General features: G+C 47.1%; 1 protein-coding gene across 1 annotated transcript in view; it reads right to left on the bottom strand.

The window, feature by feature from the left end:
• Positions 1 to 24,533, bottom strand: part of HSPA4 (heat shock protein family A (Hsp70) member 4) — a 424,381-nt gene that overhangs the window by 104,563 nt on the left and 295,285 nt on the right. The window contains exons 15-16 of the mRNA XM_078653080.1: positions 1,495 to 1,620; positions 1,065 to 1,172 (exon numbers count right to left, since the gene is read on the bottom strand). Coding sequence (XP_078509206.1) covers positions 1,065 to 1,172; positions 1,495 to 1,620 — 234 coding nt within the window. The remainder of the gene's footprint in view (positions 1 to 1,064; positions 1,173 to 1,494; positions 1,621 to 24,533) is intronic.

The following is a 24,533-nucleotide window of genomic DNA, read 5'->3' on the forward strand; positions in this document are numbered from 1 at the left end:
TCGATCTCGACGATTTGTTCTTCCTCGTCGATATAATATTCAGAGTCGTGCTCGGAGTATTGATCTTCCTCTTGATCCGAGTCTTCGGCGTCAACTAGTTCTTCCTCATCGTCGAAGATATTCTCGGGCTCCGGTGCCGACCTCTGCATTTCTTGCCTTGCCGCCCGCCGATTCTGGATTGTCTTTTTGGACCAGAACTGGGCACAAGCTAGGCAATTATCTTCATTATGATCTGGAGATAAACATTTGTTGCACACGGGATGCTTATCTGTGTGCGAGAACTTTGAGTTGCACTGCGGGCAGTATTTGAATGGACTTCGTTCCATCGACCGTCGGTCCACGTGGCGTCGAGAAGGCCTAACGGCCCGATTCGACGACCGGAGTGCAAGCAAATGGTGAAGAAATCTTATCGGTACCGAACGAAAACAATACCAACGAATCCGAAGGCCTTTTGGCCTTTTTGAAAAGTTTCTTTCGATTCCGAACTTGGAGTGCTGGAAAGTACATCCGAACCCAATGGCCCATGCGCACTGTAGTCCGAGGGAGGAGCCACCTATCTCGTGATACTTCGAAGACTCTTCCAGGACAACAATGTGCAATCATCCGGACCCAACAGCCCACATGCCTCGAACATAAAGCTATGGAGCGTAAGCGAAAACTATCCCAAATAGCCAAAATAACAAATAGATGGTTTACAAAAAGGGAATCTGTGTCAAGGGTAGGAAATGTATACAATTAACAGACGAGCTGCAGGAAGTGTTCCTATAATATGCTGCAATATTTAAAAAAAATCATGCATAAATTTAGGGGAGATATCTGTGAACCACCACAAGATCAGGCGGATGAGAGCACGGCTGAAGAACACTAGGGAGGGAGATTTGAATATCATGTGGGATACTGTTCATGGAATTGGAGTATTTACTTTTACTGTACTATTGTATTGGGGATGTGTTTTGCTGACTCTGTGTGTTTGTATACCATCTGAATGCTTATGCCATGTTAATGATGAATATAATAAAAAGAACTTAAAAAAAAACCATGCATGACTGTTAAAGGGAACTTGCCTTAAGTTCAGTTAATTTATCTATATACACTTGCTTTGGCTGGTCTTCCCCATCTTCATACAGCCAATTCTCAGTGTCTTCAAGTCTTAGGGTAAAACTGTTGCGGTCCTATAATTATAAACATGCAACAAAGCATAGTTAAGGGATTGAATTATTGAAAATCTTGAAATCACCATCCACCACACATTACACCTAAAACGTTTGTATTTGTTTTTATTTTTGTGGAAATCCTAGAAATGCATACATTTTAACTTAAAGATCAGCCTCAAAGTATTAAGAAGTAACTAATGAAGAATTTAGGCTAGTCTCTTTAAATGAGAATATATGGGTGATAGCATTTTATGAGGGGCTGAGGTCTGCTGCCGTCAAAATACCAAGCTATCATAAGTTATCATAATGACAATTGCAAATATTTTTAAAAGTTACTTACATCTTCACTGACAAACATTTCATATACACCGCACACTTTGTCCCTCATCTCATACACATACTCTTCCACTGCATTTTTGGCATCATTTCTCTCCTTCTCTAGCTTGTCCTGCATAATCATTTTACCCTGCAAAAAAACAAAACATTTTACAAACTTTGTATAATGCATATTGCAGTCCAATCAAAGAATAAAAAGAACATAAAATAGGAATTCTTTATTATACATTACTTACCTACATTGGAGAGCATCATTTTTTTCATATAGAAACTTCCTTCCTGAGAGCATCATCATTAAAGTCATAAGCAATGAATGTTTTTTTTTCCAACTCTGAGAAATACTTCTTTTTAGAAAAAACTTTAATAGCCTGTGCACAGGATGTGTGACAATTTTTGCATATTTTCTTCAACAAAGAGGCCAATTACATCCCAAAAAAAACACATAAAATTTTGCGACTAAAGATTAAGAAACATCTCCTGTAGAAAGGTGGATATCGGACTATATGGTTACCCCCACTTTTTGCCTGGTGTTTTGCTGGTTTTCGACTTAGTTGGACTGGGAGCCTGCTATTCAGGGCCCCAGTCTGTCTGCTTTGTCTATAAAATGGACTCCATGTACTTTAGGTACATACCAGATTGGTTACTGGGTCACACTAGTGAGCCCCTGTATATGGTACTCTAGGTACCCAGGGCATAGCTGCACCCTAGGCAGACTCGTGTCTGTGACAGCAGCATCCATTTTGTGATGCTGTCTCTTTTTAACTTTAACCGGTTTTACCAGTAACTACATGTCTTCTCCCTCTAGAAGGGTGGAATGCGAACCCCGCCGCCAGGACTGGCGGGGGTGGGGGGGTAGTATTCCAAAGTGTTTGACACCTTACACGACATGTTTTGATAAAGCCAAACCAAAGTTAGCATTAACCGCGAGGATTATAATGCACTTAAGAGTATATGGTATGGCTTTATCATAGAACCGCTATAAGGAGATGGTTAGGAAAGCTGCAGAGGGGCTCAGCTCATGCTAGGGCTCCCTCTCACACAAAACCAAGCACTCTGCCTCCAGGATTGTCAAGGCCTGCCATAGGAGTGACTTATAGGTTACTATGTGTCTATATATAAGGTTGATATAGATATACTATAATCAAAGTAAGGGGTGATTCCACCACCTTACCCAGGCTGTAAGTACAGACCTGTGGTGTCAGTTTGGAAGGCTAACCAGGAGTGGCACAATACATGCTGCAGCCCCTGGTAGGCCTAGGGTGCAACTTTTATTGCCGGTACTCTGAAGAGAGATAGATGTTGCCTATTTTGTAAATAGGCTGCAATTGCTGCAAGATGCAGGCGTATGGAAGAATAAGCCAAATTGGACTTTTGCAGATGTAAAAGGTAACAAATTATATTTTGGAAGGAAGCGTCCAGTGGATCAATGTGATTATTTTTGCAATATATTGCAAATCTTTTCCATTTAGCGGCATAACACGCTCTGGTAGTGGGTTTTCTAGCTTCCTTAATGATGTTCATACAGTCTGGTGGTAGATTTAAGTAACCAAACTCTAAGACTTCAGGAGCCAGATCGCCAAATTCAGTTGGCTTGGTCCTGGGTGTCTTATTTCTCCATGGTTCTGTGTTAACAGGGAGGGTGTGAGCTGTAACTTTTGATGTGGAACCAGCGAGAGATCTAGTAGTGTGGTGAACCACGGCTGGCGTGCCCATGTGGGAGCCACCAGGATCAGTTTGATAGACTGTTTGAGCTTGCGCACTACTAGTGGAATGAGTGGCAGAGGCGGAAAAGTGTACGCAAATCTGCCTGACCAATTCATCCATATCGCATTGCCTTCGGACCGTGTGTGTGGAAACCTGGCGGCGAAGGTTGGGCATTTTGCATTTTCGTGGGTGGCGAACAGATCTATTTGTGGATGCCCCCATATTTGGAAGAATGGCTGAAGAACTTGTGGATGTATCTCCCATTCGTGAATCTGTTGTGACTGCCGACTCAACAGATCTGCTATCTGATTGTGAACTAACGGAAGGTGTTCTGCTGCCAGATGTATGTTTCGAGGAATGGCCCATCTCCAAATGTTCTGTGCGAGCTGGGACAGTTGCAGAGTGTGTGCCCCCCCCTGTTTTTGTATATAGTACATGGCTGTCATATTGTCCGTCCGGATTAAGACCGCTTTGTTTTGTACTTGTAATTGAAACGTTTTGAGTGCTAAGAAAATTGCTAGCAGCTCGAGATGGTTGATATGGAACGGTCTTTGTTGGTTGTTCCATTGGCCTTGTGTGGTATAATGTAAGCGATGGGCTCCCCATCCTGTGAGGGATGAGTCTGTTGTGAGCACTATTTGTGGAACAGGGTCGAGGAACGGCAGTCCTTTTGTCAAGTTTTTGGTGTTCCACCATTGCAGAGCGATACGTACGGCCGTCTACCAACACCAGGTCTGTGAGGTGACCTTGAGCCTGATTCCACTGTTGTGCTAGACATTCTTGTAATGGGCGCATTTGCAGTCTTGCATGTGAAACTATGAAGATGCAAGATGCCATCATGCCTATTAGTCTCATGAACACTTTGGCTTGGAGAGACTGCAGGTGTTGAAAAGTGGAGACTAAGGCTTGAATGCTGTGTATCCTGGCTGGACTGGGATACGCTCGAGCTGTAGATGTGTCTATGGTAGCTCCTAGATACTGATGAACATGCGAAGGCTGCAGATGCGACTTGGTGTAGTTGATTGTGAACCCCAAGTTGTGCAACGTTTGAATTGTTTGATTTGTGTGTTGGACACACTGCCTGAATGATTTGGCTTTTATGAGCCAATCGTCGAGATAAGGGAAGACTTGTATCTGTTGTCTTCTGAGATGTGCCGCTACTACTGCTAAGCACTTTGTGAACACCCATGGTGCTGTTGTGACCCCAAATGGAAGTACTTTGAACTGGTAGTGCTGACCTTGTATTACAAACCTTAGATACTTCCTGTGAGCAGGATGTATAGGAATGTGAAAATAGGCGTCTTTTAGTTCTAGTGTTGACAGAAAGTCGCCTTGTTGCAGCAGTGGGAGTACTTGTTGCAGAAAGATCATGTGAAAATGATCTGATTGTATGTAATGGTTGAGGGGCCTGGGGTCGAGAATTGGTCTCAGTGTCCTGTCCTTTTTGGGGATTAGAAAGTACAGGGAGTAAACTCCTGCTCCTTGTTCATCTAAGGAACCAATTGAATAGCATCCTTTTGTAGAAGCGCTAGAACTTCCTGTTGAAGCAGTCAGATGGTCTGTAGACATTGGATGCTGCCTGGGTGGTATGTTCGGGGGGGGGGGTTTGCTGTGAGTTCTAGGCAGTAGGCATGTTGGATAATCTGTCTCACCCACCTGTCTGTTGTGATGGAGTTCCAGACAGGTAGGGACTGTGATAATCTGCCCCCTACAGGAGTGGAATGCCGTATGGGGGAGCAGAGGGAAAGAACTAGTTACTTACCTGTACACTATGGTTCTCCAGTATTATCTTTCATAGATTCACATGCTTGTATCTTCCCCGTCGTCATGGTGGGAGTCTCCCGGTAAATGATAACCATAGCAGTAGTAGAAAAAACTGCCTGGAAGCCATAGAGCAGTGAACCCACTAGGCAACCTCTCCTCCTCATTATGTGGCCCAAACTACAGCCAATCACCTGCCTGCACCAGCCTACACCATTCCCAGCAGAGCCACCATACCTCAGATTTCCAACAGCCCAAGAGTGAGCTATGCAGGAAACCAGAGATAAAAAGGTAGTCTACCTAAAAGAAACAGGGAGGCGGGCGGGCGCATGTGAATCTATGAAAGATAATACTGGAGAACCATAGTGTACAGGTAAGTAACTAGTTATTTCTCCAGTATTCAATCTTTCATAGATTCACATGCTTGTATCAGAGTAGATGGCAGTCCTTGTAGTTAGAGCGTTTCTAGGCTAGACCCCTTTCTTTTCTCGGGGCTGTGTGCCATAAGAACAAGTTACTTACCTTCGGTAACGCTTTGTCTGGTAGATACAATATCTGCCTGTGGATTCCTCACCTTGTGAATATCCCCTTGCGTCAGCAACATTCGCAAATTCTTTTTGTAGCTTCGCGCCGACTTGGACGTCAGAGACACTGCATCGCACGCGACTCCGCTGATGTCACCGACGCCTACAATAGGCCACGCCGGCGTAATGACATCAGTTCCGCCCTTTTTTCCGTGCCTTGGAGGCACACGGACCGACCAATGACAGTAGACATATACACAGTATACGCAGTACAAATATCAAGGTAACACACACAGTGTGAAGCAAATGCAATAAAACATTTGAAATAAACAACTCCTTGACAATAAAATAAATACATTACAGAAACTCTGGTATAGAAGAGCGGACAACGGGGAGGCGAGTGGGTTAGTGAGGAATCCACAGGCAGATATTGTATCTACCAGAAAAAGCGGTACCGAAGGTAAGTAACTTGTTCTTCTGATAGATACATCTGCCGTGTGGATTCCTCACCTTGTGAATAGAATCCCACAGCAGTCCCCACTCCCAGAGGAGGGTGTCCACTCTTCTAAACCAGGAAATCCTGGAGAACAGAGCGTGAAAAATGACCGTCCCTCCTCACTTCGGAATCCAAGTAGTAATGCTTCGCTAAAGTGTGGAGGGAAGACCAAGTTGCCGCTCTACAAATATCCTCTACAGGAACACCTCTAGCCAATGCTGAGGTTGAAGACTTAGCTCTTGCAGAATGAGCCCTTATACCCTCTGGTGGTTCCTTACCGGCCAAAGAGTAGCAGATCTTTATACAGAGGACGATCCATCTCGACAAAGTTCTTTTATGGACCGCTCTTCCTTTCTTGCAGCCAGCAAACCCAATGAAGAGCTGGTCATCCAAACGAAAGTCTTTAGATCTGTCCAAGTAAAAGGACACCGCCCTTTTGGGGTCCAGACAGTGCAACCTCTCCTCATCGTTAGAAGGGTGTGGGGGAGGATAAAAGGTAGGGAGGGTAATGGATTGACCAAGGTGGAAAGGAGTCACCACCTTAGGCAGAAAAGCAGCCCTGGTCCTTAGAACCATTCGATCAGCATGAATGGTCAAGAAAGGGGGCTTGTAACTAGGAGCTTGAAGCTCACTTACCCTCCTTGCCGAGGTCATTGCAACGAGGAAGACTGTTTTAAGAGTCAGAAACCTCATAGGACATTTGTGAAGAGGCTCAAAGGGAGCACCCATTAAAATGGTCAATACAAGATTTAAGCCCCACTGAGGCACAATAAAAGGAGTAGGAGGGAACTTATTTGTGAGACCCTTCAAAAACCTTAAAACCACAGGAGATTTAAAAAGAGATGGCTGGTCAGGCAAACAAAGAAATGCCGACAGCGCTGAAAGATAGCCCTTCACTGTGGCAACAGCAAGCCCCTGTTGCGCCAGAGAAAGGGCAAACTGGAGAACTTCAGACAAATGGGCTCTCAAAGGGTCAATAGATTTCTCCCCACACCACGTGACAAATTTTGACCATCTATAAGAATAGATAGACTTAGTGGAGTCACGCCTGGCTGACAAGATGACATCCACCACGTCAGGTGGGAGAGAAAAGGAATTCAGGTTGCCTCATTCAATCTCCAGGCATGAAGGTGTAATGTCTGGAGGTGGGGGTGTAGAACCTGCCCCTCCATCTGAGAGAGGAGGTCTGCCCTGAGAGGGAGACGGAGCGGCGGGTGAGAGGAGAGGAGGAGAAGATCTGTATACCACACCCTTCTTGGCCAGTCCGGGGCGACCAATATGACTTGGGCCCGCTCTTGGCGAATCTTCCTCAGAACCCGAGGAATCCAAGGTATGGGAGGAAACGCGTAAAAGAGTTGATTTCTTCAACTCAACTGAAACGCGTCCCCCAAGGCTCCTTGCACCGGATACTGGAGAATGACAGGCAGTGAGCATTCTCGCGAGTGGCGAACAGGTCCAACCGAGGAGTCCCCCACATCTGAAAGATGTCATGAACCACCTCCGGGTGAAGCCTCCACTCGTGGTCGGCAGAGAAATGCCGACTGAGACTGTCTGCACGAACGTTCAGAACTCCGGCCAGATGATTTGCCATCAGACAAATCTGATGGTCCTGAACCCAGGACCAGAGACGCAGAGCCTCTCTGCAGAGACACTGTAACCCCACTCCTCCCTGTTTGTTGATGTACCACATCGCGTCGTGTTGTCCGTCAGGACCTGGACCGAACGACCGCAAAGGTAAGGGAGGAAGGCCTTGAGCGCCAAACGTATCGCCCGCAATTCTAGAAGGTTGATGTGAAGCAACCTTTCCTCTGGAGACCAAAGACCCTTGACCTCCAGATTCCCCAGATGAGCACCCCACCCTAGAGTGGATGCATCCGTTATCACTGTGGCCACCGGAGGAGGCAGCTGAAAAGGCTTCCCCTGAGACAGGTTGCCTTCCACGCCCCACCAAGACAGATCCGCCGCAGCTTCTCTGGAGATCCTCACTGACTCCCTGAGATCTCCGTTGTGCTGATACCACTGCCTGCGGAGGCACCACTGGAGCGCCCTCATGTGCCAGCGCGCATGGTTGACCAACAGAATGCATGAATCCATCAGACCGAGCAGGCGAAGGACCTTCAGGACTGGAACGACCACTCCATTGTAAAATAAAGGAATCATTTCCTGTATGTCGTGAATCCTTTGAGGAGGAGAGAATGCACGACATACAGTTGTGTCCAGTACATCACCTATGAACAGGTTGCGCTGGGAGGGCACCAGGTGACACTTGGGTACATTTATCGAAAAACCCAACCTGTACAACAACTGGGTTGTCTCTCGCAGATGATGGAGCTCTCTCTGACGACTCTGCTTTGATCAGCCAGTCGTCCAAATAAGGGAATACAGGAATCCCTGACCTTCTGAGATGCGCCGCCACCACTGCCATCACCTTGGTGAAGACTCGAGGCGCAGTAGTAAGCCCAAACGGAAGGACCGCAAACTGATAGTGCTTCGATCCCACCGTAAAACGGAGATACTTCCTGTGCGACTCCAGGATGGGGATGTGAAAATAAGCATCCTGCAAGTCGAGCGACACCATCCAGTCTTCTTCTAGCAGCGCTTGAAGAACCTGAGCAAGGGTGAGCATCTTAAATTTCTCTTGTTTCAGATAGAGATTCAAGATCCTGAGATCCAGGATTGGACGAAGCCTGCCATCCTTCTTGGGAATCAGAAAATACCGGGAGTAGCATCCCTGACCCCTTTCCCGCTCTGGAACCACCTCTATCGCACCCTTTCTTAACAGAGTTTGAACTTCCTCCTGTAGGAGTAACAGATGTTCCTCTGAGCAATATCCCTGGCAAGGAGGGTAATTGGGAGGGAATTCCCGAAAGGGAAGGGCATACCCATTTTCTATGAGATTGAGAACCCAAAGATCTGATGTAACCGATTCCCAATCCCGTAGAAAGTGGGTAAGCCGCCCCCTCACCGAACCCACATGATCCTGAATGGCGGATCTAGGGCTGCTTTTCTGTGGCTGGGGGGTTGGAGGAGGTGGAGGAGGAAGAGGCTTGACGCCCTCGAGGACGTGCCCTTTGTTTTCCCCTGTATGACCTATACAAGGTATTTTGCTGCTGCTGCTGTTGTTGCTGCTGTTGACCTTGTGTATAGGTACGAAAAGAAGAGCGTCCAAAACCTCTGAACTTTCTGGTCGTTAAACCTCTTACTTGAAGACCAAGAGATCTAGCAGTTGCCCTGCGATCCTTAAATCTCTCTAAGGCTGTATCTGCCTTTTTGCCAAAGAGTCCAACTCCATCAAAAGGTAAATCTAAAAGAGCAGACTGCACATCTGTAGAAAAATCCGAGGACTTCAGCCAAGCTGATCTTCTAGTGGCAACCGCAGTGCCCATGATCCATGCCACAGAATCTGCAGTATCTAGACCGCTCTGGATAACCTGACGAGCTGCTGCTTGAGTATCAGATAATACCTCCTCAAAGTCACCCCTGCAGTCCTCTGGAACCTTAGGAATCAACAAACGCATTGAGTCCATAAGTGCATGCACATACCTTCCCATAAGACCAGTGGCATTCGTTGACTTTAATGCCATACCTGCGGAGGAGAAAGTTTTCTTGGCCACTTGATCTTGTTTCTTGGCCTCCTTGTCACCAGGCACTTGGGGAAAAGCACCAACTGACTTTTTAGAGCACGCAGCCTGAAATCACTAGACTTTCAGGAGAAGGGTGAGATGATAAAAAGGCAGGGTCCTCGGGAGCCACCCTATATCTCCTCGCCACACTTTTTGAGACAGCAGGAGCAGAAAGAGGCTTTTTCCATACCTCCATAATAGCTTCAGTTAATGCCTCATTAAATGGGAGTAATGGTTCTACAGCTGAGCTCGGAGAATGAAGTACCTCTGTAAGTAGATTTGACTTAAACTCAACAGTAGGTAATGTCAAGCCTAAAAGTCCTGCTGCCTTTTTCATTACCACGTGATATGGCTGGACATCCTTAGAGGGCGTATCCGGACCTGATGGTAACACCCACTCTGGGGAAAAATCAAGGCCACTAGCATCAGCTAGCTCTTCGAAATAATGCTCATCCAGTTCACCTTCCTCCAAGTCTGAATGAGACTCATAATACCTCCGTTCTTCCAGGAGACGTTGAGCTTCTCTCCTAGATCTCTTTAACACGGATCGCAGCCGGATCCACTGTCGACTGCGACGGCGCCGGAGCCGACGTCGGTACCGAATCCGAAGGCTTAGAAGGATGCTCCAAAGATTTGCTTGGAGCGGGCGACGCCGGTGCTGGAGTCATCGACTTCAGTCGAGCCAACGTCTACATCGGCGTCGACCTCGGTGGAGCCGGGTACTGCCACAGCGGAGTCGGGGCTGGCATATACGGCATGAAAGGTGTCGGGGCATAAGAGTGAGGCACACCCAAATTAAATGCCATTGGACCCATGGGACCCGAAGGTGCACCAGAGGGGTACCATGACCTCGAGAATACTCCATACATAGCATTCAGGAACGCTGGTGGATCCTGACCTGGTGCAGGAAAAGGTGGATGATCACCCTCAGGCCGATTGAGGCAGATTCGAATCTGGTTCTTCAACAGGAGCCGATTATTCTTCCTCATTAGGAACCTCCTCGACCTCTTCTTGAGCCGGAGACGGCATCGGAGTCGGATTGGAAACCGGAGTCGGAGACTGAACCTGCGACTCCGAAGGTGAGGCTTCATCTTCCCGATCCGAAACCTCTTGTGGTTGAATTACCTTCGATTTAACTTTGAGTGATCTCGATCTCGAGCCCGACTTCTCACCCGAATGACGTCGAGATTCAGGTCTCCTTTTCTTATGCTTCTTATGCGACCTCGAAGCATGATCCGACGAAGACTTCGAAGCCGACGCCTCTCGAGATCTTGATCTTGACCTAGACTTCCTCGAGCGGGATTTTGAAGACTTCTTTCCTTTATCGGCTTTCAGTTTCGCTACAAAAAGCTTGGTCTCCCTTTCTCGCAGGGCCTTTGGGTTCATTTTTTGACACGACGAACATCCATCTACGTCGTGGTCGGAGCTCAAACACCAAATACAGTCCTGGTGTGGGTCCGTAACGGACATCATTTTCCCGCACTCCCTGCAGGGTTTAAATCCAGTCTTCTTTGTCGACATTATAAGGAAACAAAGAGGCAAGAGAACAAAGAAACGAAGATAAACAGTAACAGAGTTACCAAAAGCTACTCAGTATCCCGAAACCGTTAGCGTCGATGACGCGGAAAAAAGGGAACTGATGTCATTACACCGGCGTGGGCCTATTGTAGGCGTCGGTGACGTCAGCGGAGTCGCGTGCAAGTCCAAGTCCACGTCGGCGCGAAGCTACAAAAAGAATTTCCGAAGTTTGCTGACGCAAGGGGCTATTCACAAGGTGAGGAATCCACACGGCAGATGTATCTATCAGAAATTCCTTTCAGAAAAAAGAACTCATTACGAATCAAAAGGTAGTAACAACCAAACATAGCTATTCCAGATATTAGCATAAAGGGAAAAAAAACACATTATATATAAAAAACAGTAGTATAAAATTCATAAACATGTACCTTATTTAAAGAGATGTCGCAGAACTGCCTGTCCCACTGCCGCATCTGCTTTCCATTCCGTGTCCAGACAGTAATGTTTGGTGAATGTATGAACATTTGACCAGGTTGCTGCTCTGCATATGTCTGGAAGGGGTACTCATGCTAGCAATGCAGAAGACGTCGCCATCTTCCGTGTATCATGGGCACGGACTTTCATGTCGAGAGGCCTTCCTGCTTTCTCTTGACAAAAGACAATGGTGGATGCAATCCATCTGGAGTTGGAGGAACGTGAAAGGGCCAGACCTTTTCTGGGCCCCGAGTAAGCGCCAAACAGTTGGTTTGATTTGCGAAAGCTTTTAGTCTTCTCAATGTAGAACTTTAGGCATCAGCCAATGTCTAAAGTATGTACAGCTTTTTCAGCCGCTGTAAAAGGATTTTTAAAATATGCAGGCAGGATCACCGGTTCATTTAGATGAAAAGACGAAGGTATTTTAGGCATAAATTTCGGATTAGTCCTTAGCATCACCTTATCTGGCCTGAATTGTATGAAGGGATCCTGTATAGAAAAAGCTTGGATCTCGCCGACTCTCCTGGCTGATGTGAGTGCCAGCAGTAATGCTACTTTCCATGACAGGAATTGCAGCTCAGATTTGTGGATCGGCTCGAACGGAGCTTTCATAAGTTGTGACAAGACTGTTAAGCTGCCATGGGGGTGGAGGACGCTTAATTGGAGGAAACTTTCTGAATAGTCCTTTTAAGAACTCCTTGATTAATCTGTTAGACCACAGAGATGGGAATCCTGGAGATCTTCTGTATCTAGATATTGCTGCTAAATGGACTTTTATAGTAGAGTGCGCAAGCCCTGATCTGGCTAAATGCAGCAAATAAGGAAGAATTTGCTCAGGAGAAGACGTCAAAGGATGCACTGTATGAGCAAGGCACCAATTACAGAATCGTTTCCATTTTGCAGTATATGTCTTGTTGGTAGACAGCGCTGCGGAACTTTGCAATATTTCACGACATTCTGGAGTGATATCTAATGACTGAAATTCGTGCTCAAAAGGTTCCAAGCCGACAATTTTAGAGAGGTCAATTGCGGATGAAGTACTTGGCCTCTGCTCATGGAAATCAAATCCCTGGTTATTGGGAGCTGTATTCTTGGCTCCACCGACAATTGTAGAAGCTCTGTATACCAAAACTGCCTCGGCCAGGCTGGGGCTATTAGTATTATTTGGCAAGGTTCTGATCTCATTTTCCTCAGTAATCTGGAAATTAGGGGTAAGGGAGGGAAGGCATAAGCAAACATCCCTGTCCATCGGAGGTGAAGAGCATTCCCTCTCGAACCCTGTTGAGGGAACCTGCTGGCATAATGTCTGCACTTTGTGTTGCTCTGAGTTGCAAACAGGTCCAGACTTGGCTTGCCCCACACATTGAAAATCCGATTCAGCTGGACTTGACATAGTTCCCACTCGTGGCAAATGTCGGATGACCTGCTTAACAGATCCGCTTTTGTGTTGTCTACCCCTGGAACATGTTCCACTTGCAGCGTTATGTTCTGACACAATAGCCATTTCCAGATCCTTTGTGCCTGAATCGACAGGGGTCTTTATCACGTGCCACCCTGCTTGCGCAGGTAAACCGGTGTGCTGTCTGTTCGCACTAAGACCGATGAACCTTGGATCCTGGGAAGGAAGGCCTGAAGGCCCAGGAAGACGGCTTTCAATTCCAAGAGATTTATGTGAAGTTTTGTCTCTTGAGGAGACCAAAGGCCTTGAATCTCCAGGTCTTGCAGATGTGCTCCCCAACCTCGTAATGAAGCATCTGATGTCATGACGTAGCTTGGTGATTGAGGTTCGAATAACAGGACCTTCGTTAGGTTGCTCCTGATACCCCACCATGACATTGCATGTTTGATCTGACAGGTTATGACTAGCTTGTCGTCGAAGGAACGCAGGGCTTGGACCCATTGTTTGTCCAAGGCTTCTTGCAGCGGTCTCATCTGTAAACGGCAGTTGGGAATCAATGGGATACAAGAGGACATCATTCCCAGTAATGACTTGAATATTCTGATGGAAGTGAACTTTTTTGTTGCCAGAGATGCAGTCAGATTCAAGATTTTTGTTACTCGTTCTTCTGATGGGTAAGCTTTCATTTCCTGTGTTTTCAAGATTGCTCCTAGAAATTGTAGAGTACAAGTCGGAAGAAAAAATGATTTTTCTTTGTTTATCCGAAGGCCTAATTTTTGGAAGAGATCCGTGCACATCCGTAGAGATCTCTGTGTTGCTTGGAACGATGGTCCTTTTATTAACTAGTCGTCCAGGTATGGGAAAACCTGGAGACCTTGCTGCCTTAAGTGCGCCGCTATTGGAGCCATGCATTTTGTGAATACTCTGGGGGCAGACTTCAGGCCGAAAGGCAAAACTCTGAACTGGTAATGGCGCCCCGCCACCATGAATCGCAGATACTTCTTGCGTTTCTTGTGTATGGGAATGTGGAAGTATGCATCCAACAGGTCTAGAGAGACCATGTAGTCTCCCTTGCGGAGCAGTAGAAGAATTTCCTGTAAGGACAGCATACGGAAAGAAATGTTCTTTATGTACGTGTTCAGATCTCTGAGGTCCAGTACCTGCCTCCATTTTGAGGATTGCCTTTTCCTTATAAGGAAGAAGTGTGAATAAAAACCTGTTCCCCGCTGGTCTGATGGGACTTCCTCTATCGCTCCTTTCAGTATGAGTGATAAGATCTCTGCTTTGAGAGCTGCTATATGTTGATGAACTCTGCAGAGAGGTGGACGATTTGAAGGCCTTTGTGAGAATTACAGGGTGTGACCCTGTGTAATGATGTCTAATACCCATCTGTCCGATGTTATAGACTGCCAATGCAGGAGAAACTGAGAGAGGTAGTGGAACTGGTCGATCTGAAGCGGTATTGGAGGCGCCTGAGGAACATCACTGTCTGCGACCAGAGTCTTGCTTTCCTCTGGCGGCGGACTTTCTTCTTCCTTGTTGTTGGAAGGAAGTGTTCGAGGACCGATATTGCTGGTTGGAGGAGTACTGACGGTATCCCTGTTGGTTGTAAGGTTGGTACCGATTAGATTGGTAAGAGGAACGTTGCTGTTGAAAGTGTCCTCTGGATCCTCGTCCACGAAAGGACTGATAACTGCCTTGCTGTAATGATCCAAAGGATCTAGCAGTATCAGAATCTGCTTTTATCCCCTGCAACGCCTCGATCTGTTTACCAAAGAGGCTTTCGCCGTCAAATGGCATGTCCAAGATTTTAGACTGGTCCTCCGGTCGAAAGGATGTAGCTTTGAGCCATCCTTGCCTCCGTAGGGTTACCGCTCCAGCCATCTGGCGGAAAGCTATAGACGCTATATCCATTGCCACGTCTATGGACTCAGACGCTGCTCTGGCTCCATCCTGTAGGATGGTAGTCGCCTCCTCTTTCTTGTCCTCTGGAAGGTGCGACAGGAATGGTGCGATGTCAGACCACATCTGTCTATTGAACCGGCTCAGAAGGGCCATTGCATTGGTTGCTTTGATGGAAGCTGCTGCCATGACTGCAAAGCGTTTACCTATGCCATCCATCTTCTTGCCCTCCTTATCGGGGGGCGCCACGCATGTTGCCATTGGGTTCTTGGGCGCTTCTGCGCTGCTCGAGTCAAAACAGAGTCCAGTCGAGGATGACCAATAAGACATGCTGGAGCAGTCGCTATAGCGCGATACTTTTTGTCCAGCTTGGGTATGGATGCTGGGACTGAGGCTGGATTCTTCATCAGTTTGAGTCCTTCATCCCAGATATGGTCAATAATTGGAATGGCTCTTACCGACTTCCTGGAGGACTCCTTGAAGTCGTAAAGGAAACATTCGCTTTCCTTGATTGGCATAGTAAGCTTGAATCTTTTAGCCGCTTTTTCCATCAAATCGTGAAAACTGGCTATGTCCTCTGGTGGAGAGCTTGATTGAGGCAAAGGTGACACCGGGGACGTTGGATCAATATTTTGGTCCCATTCATCTCCAACCCCCTCATCCTGAGGAATTTCCCCTTCCTCCTCTTGATCGTCCTGATCGGAATCATTTAAGTCATCACAAATTGTAATATCATTTTGGACCTCCGTCCGAGGAGGAGGAGGCGGCTGAGTCAGGGCTGTCTCTTTTGCAGGTTGAGAGACTTTCTCAGTGGCCGCGGAAGCATTATCTTCCGGAAAGCGACGGTAATAGCTGTCAATCATGCTTCTTAGGTCTGATATTAAAGAGATAGGCACCGACATGGCCTCTTCCCGCACAGGCGTATCCACTTCCTCTTCATCCTCATAGTGATAGGCCTGGTGAAATGACTCGTATCTCATCTGGCCTTTGACCGGCCGATCTGTAAAAGTGAAGTGCTCCTTGGCCTCTTGGTGGTCTTCTTCATCGGAATCCTGATGTTTAATATGGAGCTGCGAAGGACTGTAAGCAACACCATAGGATCCTTCCTCCTCTGATTCCTGGCAATCCAGAATGGTAGAGGGCAGTAGAGGTGAAATCTTCGGCGTGGAAAACTCCCCTTTTTTGCTCATCAACGCTCCCGTCGACGGAGCAATCCTCTTTATGGAAATATAGGTTGAAGTTATCTTTGTTGGAGATGGCATCGTCGACGATTTTTTCGTCGTCGACGGGGCCGTCGACGGAACAATCATCCGCATCGTCGACGGGATGCTCGTCGACGAAGATCTTGCCGTCGACGATGGTCTGGCACTCACCATCGACGGAGTCGTCGTCATCGAAGCGGTCGTCGATGTTGTCATCGTCGACGAGATGGTAGTCGACGGTCTCGTCGGCGATCTGACTGGAATTTCGGTAGATTTCGTCGACGGAAGCGACGACAGCCTTCTTTTCTGAGGAAGGCTTGAGAGGAGTTTCCTCACATCTCCCTTTTCATCAGAGGACCCTCTTTTTGTTTCTTAGAGGTGTGTCCCTTGGCTTCTCCCTCAGACTCAGTCTTGAGCTTTCCTTTTCTGAAGCCATAATAAGAGACGCGCTTCTCTATCCTTAAGTGTTTTGGCAGAGAAGGTCCGGCAATACTTGCAGTCCTTAGGAATATGCTTAGGGTACAAACAGTACAAGCACTGCTTGTGAGGATCTTCAGAAAACAGTCTGGCCTTGCCACAGGACCTGCAAGCTCTGAAAAGGCTCTTCTTGGAGCTTTCAGACATTCTGAATGAAATGATGCTTGACAATAAAAGAACAGTACCTGACTTCCAACTGTGAAAGGTCAAAAGTTCAGTGAAGAGAGAATAAACTGAGCAGAGCTCAGGGAGACTCCTTCTCACACGAAGGCGGTTGGATATCTGAAGAATGGTGGCTCTGCTGGGAATGGTGTAGGTTGGTGCAGGCAGCTGATTGGCTGTAGTTTGGGCCACATAATGAGGAGGAGAGGTTGCCTAGTAGTTTCACTGCTCTATGGCTTCCAGGCAGTTTTCTTCTACTGCTATGGTTATCATTTACCGGGAGACTCCCACCATGACCACGGGGAAGATACAAGCATGCGAATCTATGAAAGATTGAATACTGGAGAAAAGCTAATTCCGCTGTGTCACCAACACGGAAAATTGCAAACCTATTGTAGGAGAGTGGGGTCTGCAATCCTATGGTCACCCCAGATTTTTGCTTTTTGCTTCACTGGTTTACGACTTTCCCTGGCTGTGGGCCTGCTAATCAGACCCACAGCCTAGCTGTTCTCTCTCTAAATTGACAACCATGTACCTTAGGTGCATTTACCAATTGGTACTGGGCCACCTTATCAGTCCCTGTGCAGTGTAGCTTAGGTATCCAGGGCATAGGTGTACCCGGGGCCTACCAGGGGCTGAAGCATGTATTATGCCACCCCTGGCTGGCCATCTAAAATAGGATACAACTGGCTGCACGACAGCTGGGGCAAGGTGGTTTAATCACCCTTTGCTGTAGATATAGTATACCTATATCTAAACCTAAAATGGACACATATATTCCTATCAGTCACTCCTATGGAAGGCCTTATCAATCCTGAAGGCAGAGTGCTTGCAATTATGTGAGATGGTGCTCTGGCATGAGCTGAGCCCGTTTGCAGCTTGCGGAACCAATTCCTAATAGCTGTTCCATGATAACGCTATACCATATACTCTTAAGTGCATTATAATCCTCGCGGTTAAATGCTAACTTTGGTATAACATTATCAAAACATGTCGAGTAAGGTGTCATAGGAATTGGAATACTACCCCCTCGCCAATTCTGGCGACGGGGGTAGCATTCCACCCTTCTAGAGGGAGACGACATGTATGTAACTGGGAACCCCGGTTAAAGTTCACTCGAGCCTTGGCATCACAAAATGGATGCCACCACCACAGACACAAGTCTGACCTCCTGCTGCTGGGAGTCCTTCCAGCGAGGGAGGCTTGGACAAAGGGTTTTCTGCCTTGGGAGGTGCTAGCACCACCCAGACAGGATTTTGTGTATTGGGTAGGACAGGCCTGAAAGAAATGAGACATGCCCGGGGCACACAAGGTGTCCTGTGCATACACCGGTTCAAACCAGTTGCTGGGGCATCCCTGCCCCAGCTCTGGCGCGAAACCGGACCACCCCCCTTCCTGGTCCCTCCCAGGGGAGGGACCTAGTCAGTAGTGCAGCCCCCCTTTAGGAGAATAAAGGTAGGAGCTGGTCCCATTCCAAATTAGATTATCCTGAACAACTTTACAAGGAAGAAACTCTGGACTTCGACGTTCTGCTCCACAGAAGACTGAAGAATCTCCCTTGTGGACGAGGAGTGTCCACCCTGCACAAGCAGGCACCATCAAGCGTCCAGCGGCTTCACTTTGTCTTCTTCCCTCGAGGATCCAGACTTCAGAGCCCGACGAGACCCGGATTCCCAGACCTCTCCGACCTCTACCTACATCTGCAGCACAGCTGAGATCCGTGGGTGCGACAAGACACGTGGGACCGGCCATCTTGAAAGAACCTGCACTTCCAGCACGACTCCCGAGGTAAACTCGACCAAGTGCTTTGGGGACTGAGAAGCCCAAGCCCCGAGCAGCTCCTGCACCGAAGACCAGCCCTCCAGCATCCACGAGATCTGCGTGGGGCCCTTCTGCTTGGTTGCTGCTTGACGCGTTGCCTGGTCACTTGCCGGCTGGCTAGTGGCCTCCTAGACGACGAACTTTGAAACCTTCACTGCTGGTCTGGTTGCTCCAGACTGGCCCTTGCTCCCTTCCAAAAGAGGAGCACCCCGGACCCTCCTGGTCCACTCCAGACGCTGTTTCCACTCACCGTGTGGGTTGCCTTTGCCAAGGCCTGTTGACGCTGATTCCGGATCCAACACCGCCGACAGCGAAAGCCTGCGTGGGACAGCTCGTGCCTCCATCCTGGTCGTCGAAGACACCTCCTGGTCCACGTGGCTGCAGAGACAAGCGTCCACTCTTCACCTGATCGCGACGACGACATCTGGTTCCTTCCTGGTTCCACTCCAGTCACTGGCTAGTGACTTTGAACATTGTCCCCTCTGCTTTCAGGTCCTCTTCTTCATGGATCCACCCTTGGATCGCACCGGACATCTTCCTCCTGGTCGCCTGCAGCATCTTTTCCTCCAGGCTCCATAGACTTCAACGTGAGAACCCGACACACTTTGACACCTATGCACCCGCAGCCCGTGGGTGAGGTAACGAGAGCATTTCGGTGCTCAAGGGTAGTTTAACTGTCCTAGTGTCCAGTTCCACAGTCGTTTTAGTCCTACCTAGTCAGGATTGTCCGGACTCACCTTTAACTTGAACTGTACTGTCCGTAGACGTTGTTACGCATCTCACGTGTGAGTTCACACTCTGCACACGCATCCCGTGGGCCTCCTATTACTTACCTAAGGTGAAGATAGCGTAGTCCTAGCAAACCTCCAGCCTCTGGACAGCTCCATTTCCTCTATCGACTTTCACATTCCACTTACTTAGTATATGGTTTGTCGTGCCCCTAGGGCACCATTGTAATTTTGTGCAACTTATCGTATTTTTCCTAAGAGATTGTCATGTGCTTAGCCCTCTGACCTCATAAAGAGTTCAGAGGTGTTTGTTATTAATAAATATACTGTTTATTTTCATAACAACCGGTGTGGTGTCCTTTCATCTGGTATTCAAGGGGTTATATTGTGGTAAAACAGCTGGCTTCACATGCCAAAAGAGTTTAGCCTAAGACTGCTTTGTCCATGCTACCATTAGGATAGCTGGTCTATAAGGTTGACTTACAACCAATCACCATAAGGGTTGTTTGGACTGATACAAGGTGATCACTAGAACTAGTGAGCATCAACTTCTCACACCTATTTAATGAAGATTCTTTTTCAGTTACAGATCAGCTCTTCCTTCACCACCACAGGATCCTTTTTTTTTTTTAATAACTGTAGTTTTTCAATAAACAGTACACAAAAAGAAGAAGTAAGGCACATTGGCATGCAGTTGCATCGTCTTCACAAATTCACAATCTACATTTGTTTGCCACTTTTGGCAAACATCCTTTCACCGTTCTAGTTCTGATCAGTTACATGTAACATTAATCATCCCTGATTTACCATCTCAATGCTTTACAACTGGCTGCAATCCCCAGTTCCACCCATAGGCACTGTCCTCTCACATTATACTTGAAGCTGACCTTCATATCTATGAACCTTGGTCTGAAATCTGACAGTCCTGGCTAGATTGTGTTTTACGTTCCTCCTGCTGCTGGAGGTATTCCCTTAGGGGCTACCATATATACTTATGGCGAGATGTGGGTGGCTGTAGTTCAACATATGGCTCACTCGTCGTGTCACAAAAGGACATGCTCTTAATGCAGCTTTCAAATGTCAGCTTCTGACTGGTGCCCCGTTGAATCACTATTTCGCACTTCGCTAGGAGCATTGCCACTGCTACAAATCTGTGATTATTTTTAGGCAACATGTCCGCATATCCCATCAGTGCTAGTAATGGGGAGGGGGGGCAGCTGTAACCCAGTCATCTGTTGGATTGTACTAAATACATCCTGCCAGTAGATCGATATTAGATTACATGTCCATGTCATATGTATAAAAGATGCCGCTAGCGTGTTGCACTTAGGACATCGTGTGAATTTTGCGCTATTTATCCTGTTACATAAGCCCGTCTTAGTGTTTTGAAGTGACGTAAAATGTGTCTCTGGTTACATGAGACAAGCTTAGTTTGCATACAACACCCCTTCCATATCTTATCGGTGAGTGGTTACCCTATATCCGCTGTCCTGGCGTCTCTAACTTTGGTGTCGGGTTATGGCATTAGTACGAGGCATGCCTTGTACAGCCGGGACATAATGTGATCTCCGCTGCTGTGATTACTAATGTGAGCGGTGCAAACGAAAACAAGTTATTTACCTGTAACTGTAGTTCTCCAGTATTGGAAGCTTTCATGGATTCACATACCTGAATCATTCCCCATCGTCGAGACGGGAGTCTCCGGTATATAAAAAGCAATGCTTAGCAGTATAGCCAACTGAAAAGAGGCCTAGGCCCATTCCCTTTTTGCAACCCATAACCTTTGTTATGTAAAAAAGGACCAAACTTTCCCTTAGCCAATCAGAGCTCCTCACCCTCTAGAACACTTCTGAGAGAACCTTTTGGCCCTCAGATTTTCGGGCACTGGTGCCATAAACACCTTTTGTGCCTAATCCGAGGTGAGCCTCTCAGGGGAGGAGGATGGGTGTATGTGAATCTATGAAAGCTTCCAATACTGGAGAACTACAGTTAACTTGTTTTCTTACTCCAGTAATGGAGCTTTCATAGATTCACATACCTGAATCAGAATAGTGAGCAGTAAATCATAGCACATTTTGTTTTGTCACCTACTTCTCTCAAATAGGCAACATATGTCCTTCCCCCCATAGCAGTAGCTGTGTATAAACATCCATAGACAGATTGTTCATAAATTACATACAAGACAGCATACAATAATAAAATGTGCTCGTCTTACCAACCAAGGAAGGAGGGATGACAAAGAAGGCTCACCGTTACTGGAAAAGGTTCCTCAGTACAGCTTGTCCCACTGCTACACTACCTCTTGCATGAGCATCTAGGCAGTAATGTCTGGTGAACGTATGCGTACTCCTCCAGGTAGCCGCCCTGCAGATGTCCTGGATAGGTACGCCTGAAAACAGAGCAGTAGAGGTTGACACCCCTCTTGTTGAATGTGCACCAATAAGTGCATTCAACGGCTTCCCTGCCGCCTGATGACAGTATTGAATGACTTTTGAAATCCACCTACCAATTCCCCGTTTCGACAACGGGAACCCCTTCCTGGGGCACTAAAATTGTGTAGATTTCCTGAAAGATTTTGTTCTTTGCAAGAGCATGGAGAGTCCTCTCTGCAGCTGTAGATGGTTGAGAGAAGAATCTTTTAAGGATCAATGGCTTATTCAAGTGGAAATCCGTTGGTACCTTTGGCATAAATTCTGGATTCGTTCTGAGCACCATCCTGTCTTCCCTGAATTGCAGAAAATGTTCTTGAGTTGTAAGTGCCTGTATCTCTCCTACTCTCTTGGCTGAGGTCAGAGCTATTAATAGAGACACCTTCCAGGATAGGAATTTTAGATCAGTTCTGTGAATAGGCTCAAATGGTGGTTTCATCAACTGTGATAAAACAATGTTCAGTTGCCATAGTGGAGGTGGAGGCCTGATTGGTGGGTAAACTCTAAACAACCCCTTCATGAATTGTTTTATAATCCTCTCTGACCACAGAGACGGACCCGATGAGCTTCTCCTGTATCTAGAGATCGCCGCTAGATGCACTTTAATAGAGGCATGGGCCAATCCTGACTTTGCCAGCCGTAGTAAATATGAGATGATCTGATGTGCCTCTGCCCGCAGAGGATGTAGGTCGTTCTCTTGACACCACAAGCAGAATCTTTTTCATTTCATTTGATATGTTTTATTAGTGCTCTCGCAGAGATGTCGGGTCTGGATGCCGCACCTGTCCCTGAGCCATAGTCAACAGTGCTGGTATTGGCTGAAGACGTATTGGTTCTGTTTCCAATAAAAGGAGCAGTTCCGTAAACCAGTGCTGCCTGGGCCACCAAGGGGCTATCAGTATTATCCTGCACGGTTCCGTCTTCATCTTTGTGAGCACTCGCGGCAGAAGGGGAATCAGCGGAAAAGTGTAGGCAAAGACGCCTGACCATGCAATCGAAAACACATTCGCCCATGATCCCCGTTGGTGATGCCAGTTGGCAAAGACCTGGCATTTCTTGTTCTGGGCTGTGGCAAATAGATCCACTGTCGGAATCCCCCATTTGCCAAAGATTTCCTGTAGTATGTCCTGGTTGAGTTCCCACCCGTGACAGGTCGTCTTCTGCCTGCTGAGAGTGTCCGCTGTAGTGTTTTGATCCCCTGGAAGATGTACTGCTTTTAGAGTTACTTTGTGTCTTAAAGCCCTTTTCCATATCCTCTGAGCTTCTCTCGACAGAGAGTGATCTTGTGCCCCCCCTGCTTGTTTTTATAGTGCATCGCGGTTGTCCGATTTTCCTTCGACTCTTGGCAGGAAGGCTAACAACTCCAAACCTATTGTCCTCAATTCCAATAGGTTTATGTGAAGTTGCTGCTCATGCTGCTTCCATCGGCTGCTGACCTGTAAATCCTGGAGAACTGCTCCCGATCCTTCCAGAGAGGCATCCGTGGTAACCACTAAAGGGGCTGGTTCGGTAAGGAAGGAAAGACCCACCGAGATGTTGCTTCTGTGAGTCCACCATGTTACCGCCTGCAACATCGGTTGCGTGATGTTGATTTAGTCCTCGAAGGATCCCTTTGCTTGGCACCACTAGATCTAACGCTTCCTGCAATGGACGCATTCTCAATCGACAAAGGGGGATGAGTGGTATGCCATAAGACATTGTCCCCAGAAGCGATTTGTACTTTCGGACTGAAAGACACTTTTTTTTCTCCTGAACTTTGGCTAGAGATACGAGTCCCAATTGTCTTTCTGTTGATGGGAATGCCTTGTTTTGTGTAGTGTCTAGGATTACACCTAAAAACGTGATCCTTCTGGATGGTTGAAGAGACAATTTCTCCACATTTAAAGTCAGACCCAGATCTGCAAACAACTGCATGCATGCCGAAGTTGAAGTTTGAGCAGACTTCTCCGATGGTGCCTTTATCAACCAATCGTCCACGTATTGGAATATTTGGTGTTTTTGTCTTCGGAGATAAGCTGGCGCCGGCGCCAGACATTTTGTAAAAATTCTCGGGGCAGAATTTAGGCCAAACGGCAGCACTCTGAACTGGTAATGGTCTCCGGCCACTGTAAATCAAAGGTACTTTCTGTGGGAAGGATGAATGGGGATATGATAATATGCATCTTGTAAATCTAGGGAGGTCATTTGATCTCCTGGGCTTAAGAGTAGCAGAATATATTGGAGGGTCACCATCCTGAATGACTGTTTTTTGAGATAGGCATTTAGAGACCTTAGATCCAGAATCGGACGCCATTGGAGAGCATTCTTTCGGATCAAGAATAAACAGGAATAAAGTCCTTTCCCCCTTTGGTAGTTCAGTACCGGTTCTATTGCTCCCTTTCTGAGCATTGCCTGAATCTCCCGACGCATTTGAGATAAATGTTGGACTTCTTGATACGTAGGTGGCGTGGGAGGAGGGAATTGCAGAAATTCTGGAGTATGTCCGAATCTTATTATTTGGAGGACCCATTTGTTCTATGTTATTCTCTGCCACTGATGCAAATAGTAGGTTACTCTTCCACCCAGGGGAACATTTGGAGGGGTAGGAGTATAAGAAGCCGGACACCGAAGATTGTCATTGCCTTTTATTGATGTCTTCACCTGGACGACCTCCTCGTCCTTTGGGAGCGGATTCAGAATAGCTTCCAGATTGACTCTGTCCGTACTGCTGTCGGTATTGCTGCGATGAGGAAGAATAAGAGGGGTATCTACCTTGTTGGTATCCACCTCTATAACACGGTTGTCCTCTCCCTCGGGCACCTCGAAAGGGCACCTTCCGATATT

Source organism: Lissotriton helveticus, chromosome 7 (assembly GCF_964261635.1).
Source record: "Lissotriton helveticus chromosome 7, aLisHel1.1, whole genome shotgun sequence".
Lineage (NCBI taxonomy): Eukaryota > Metazoa > Chordata > Amphibia > Caudata > Salamandridae > Lissotriton > Lissotriton helveticus.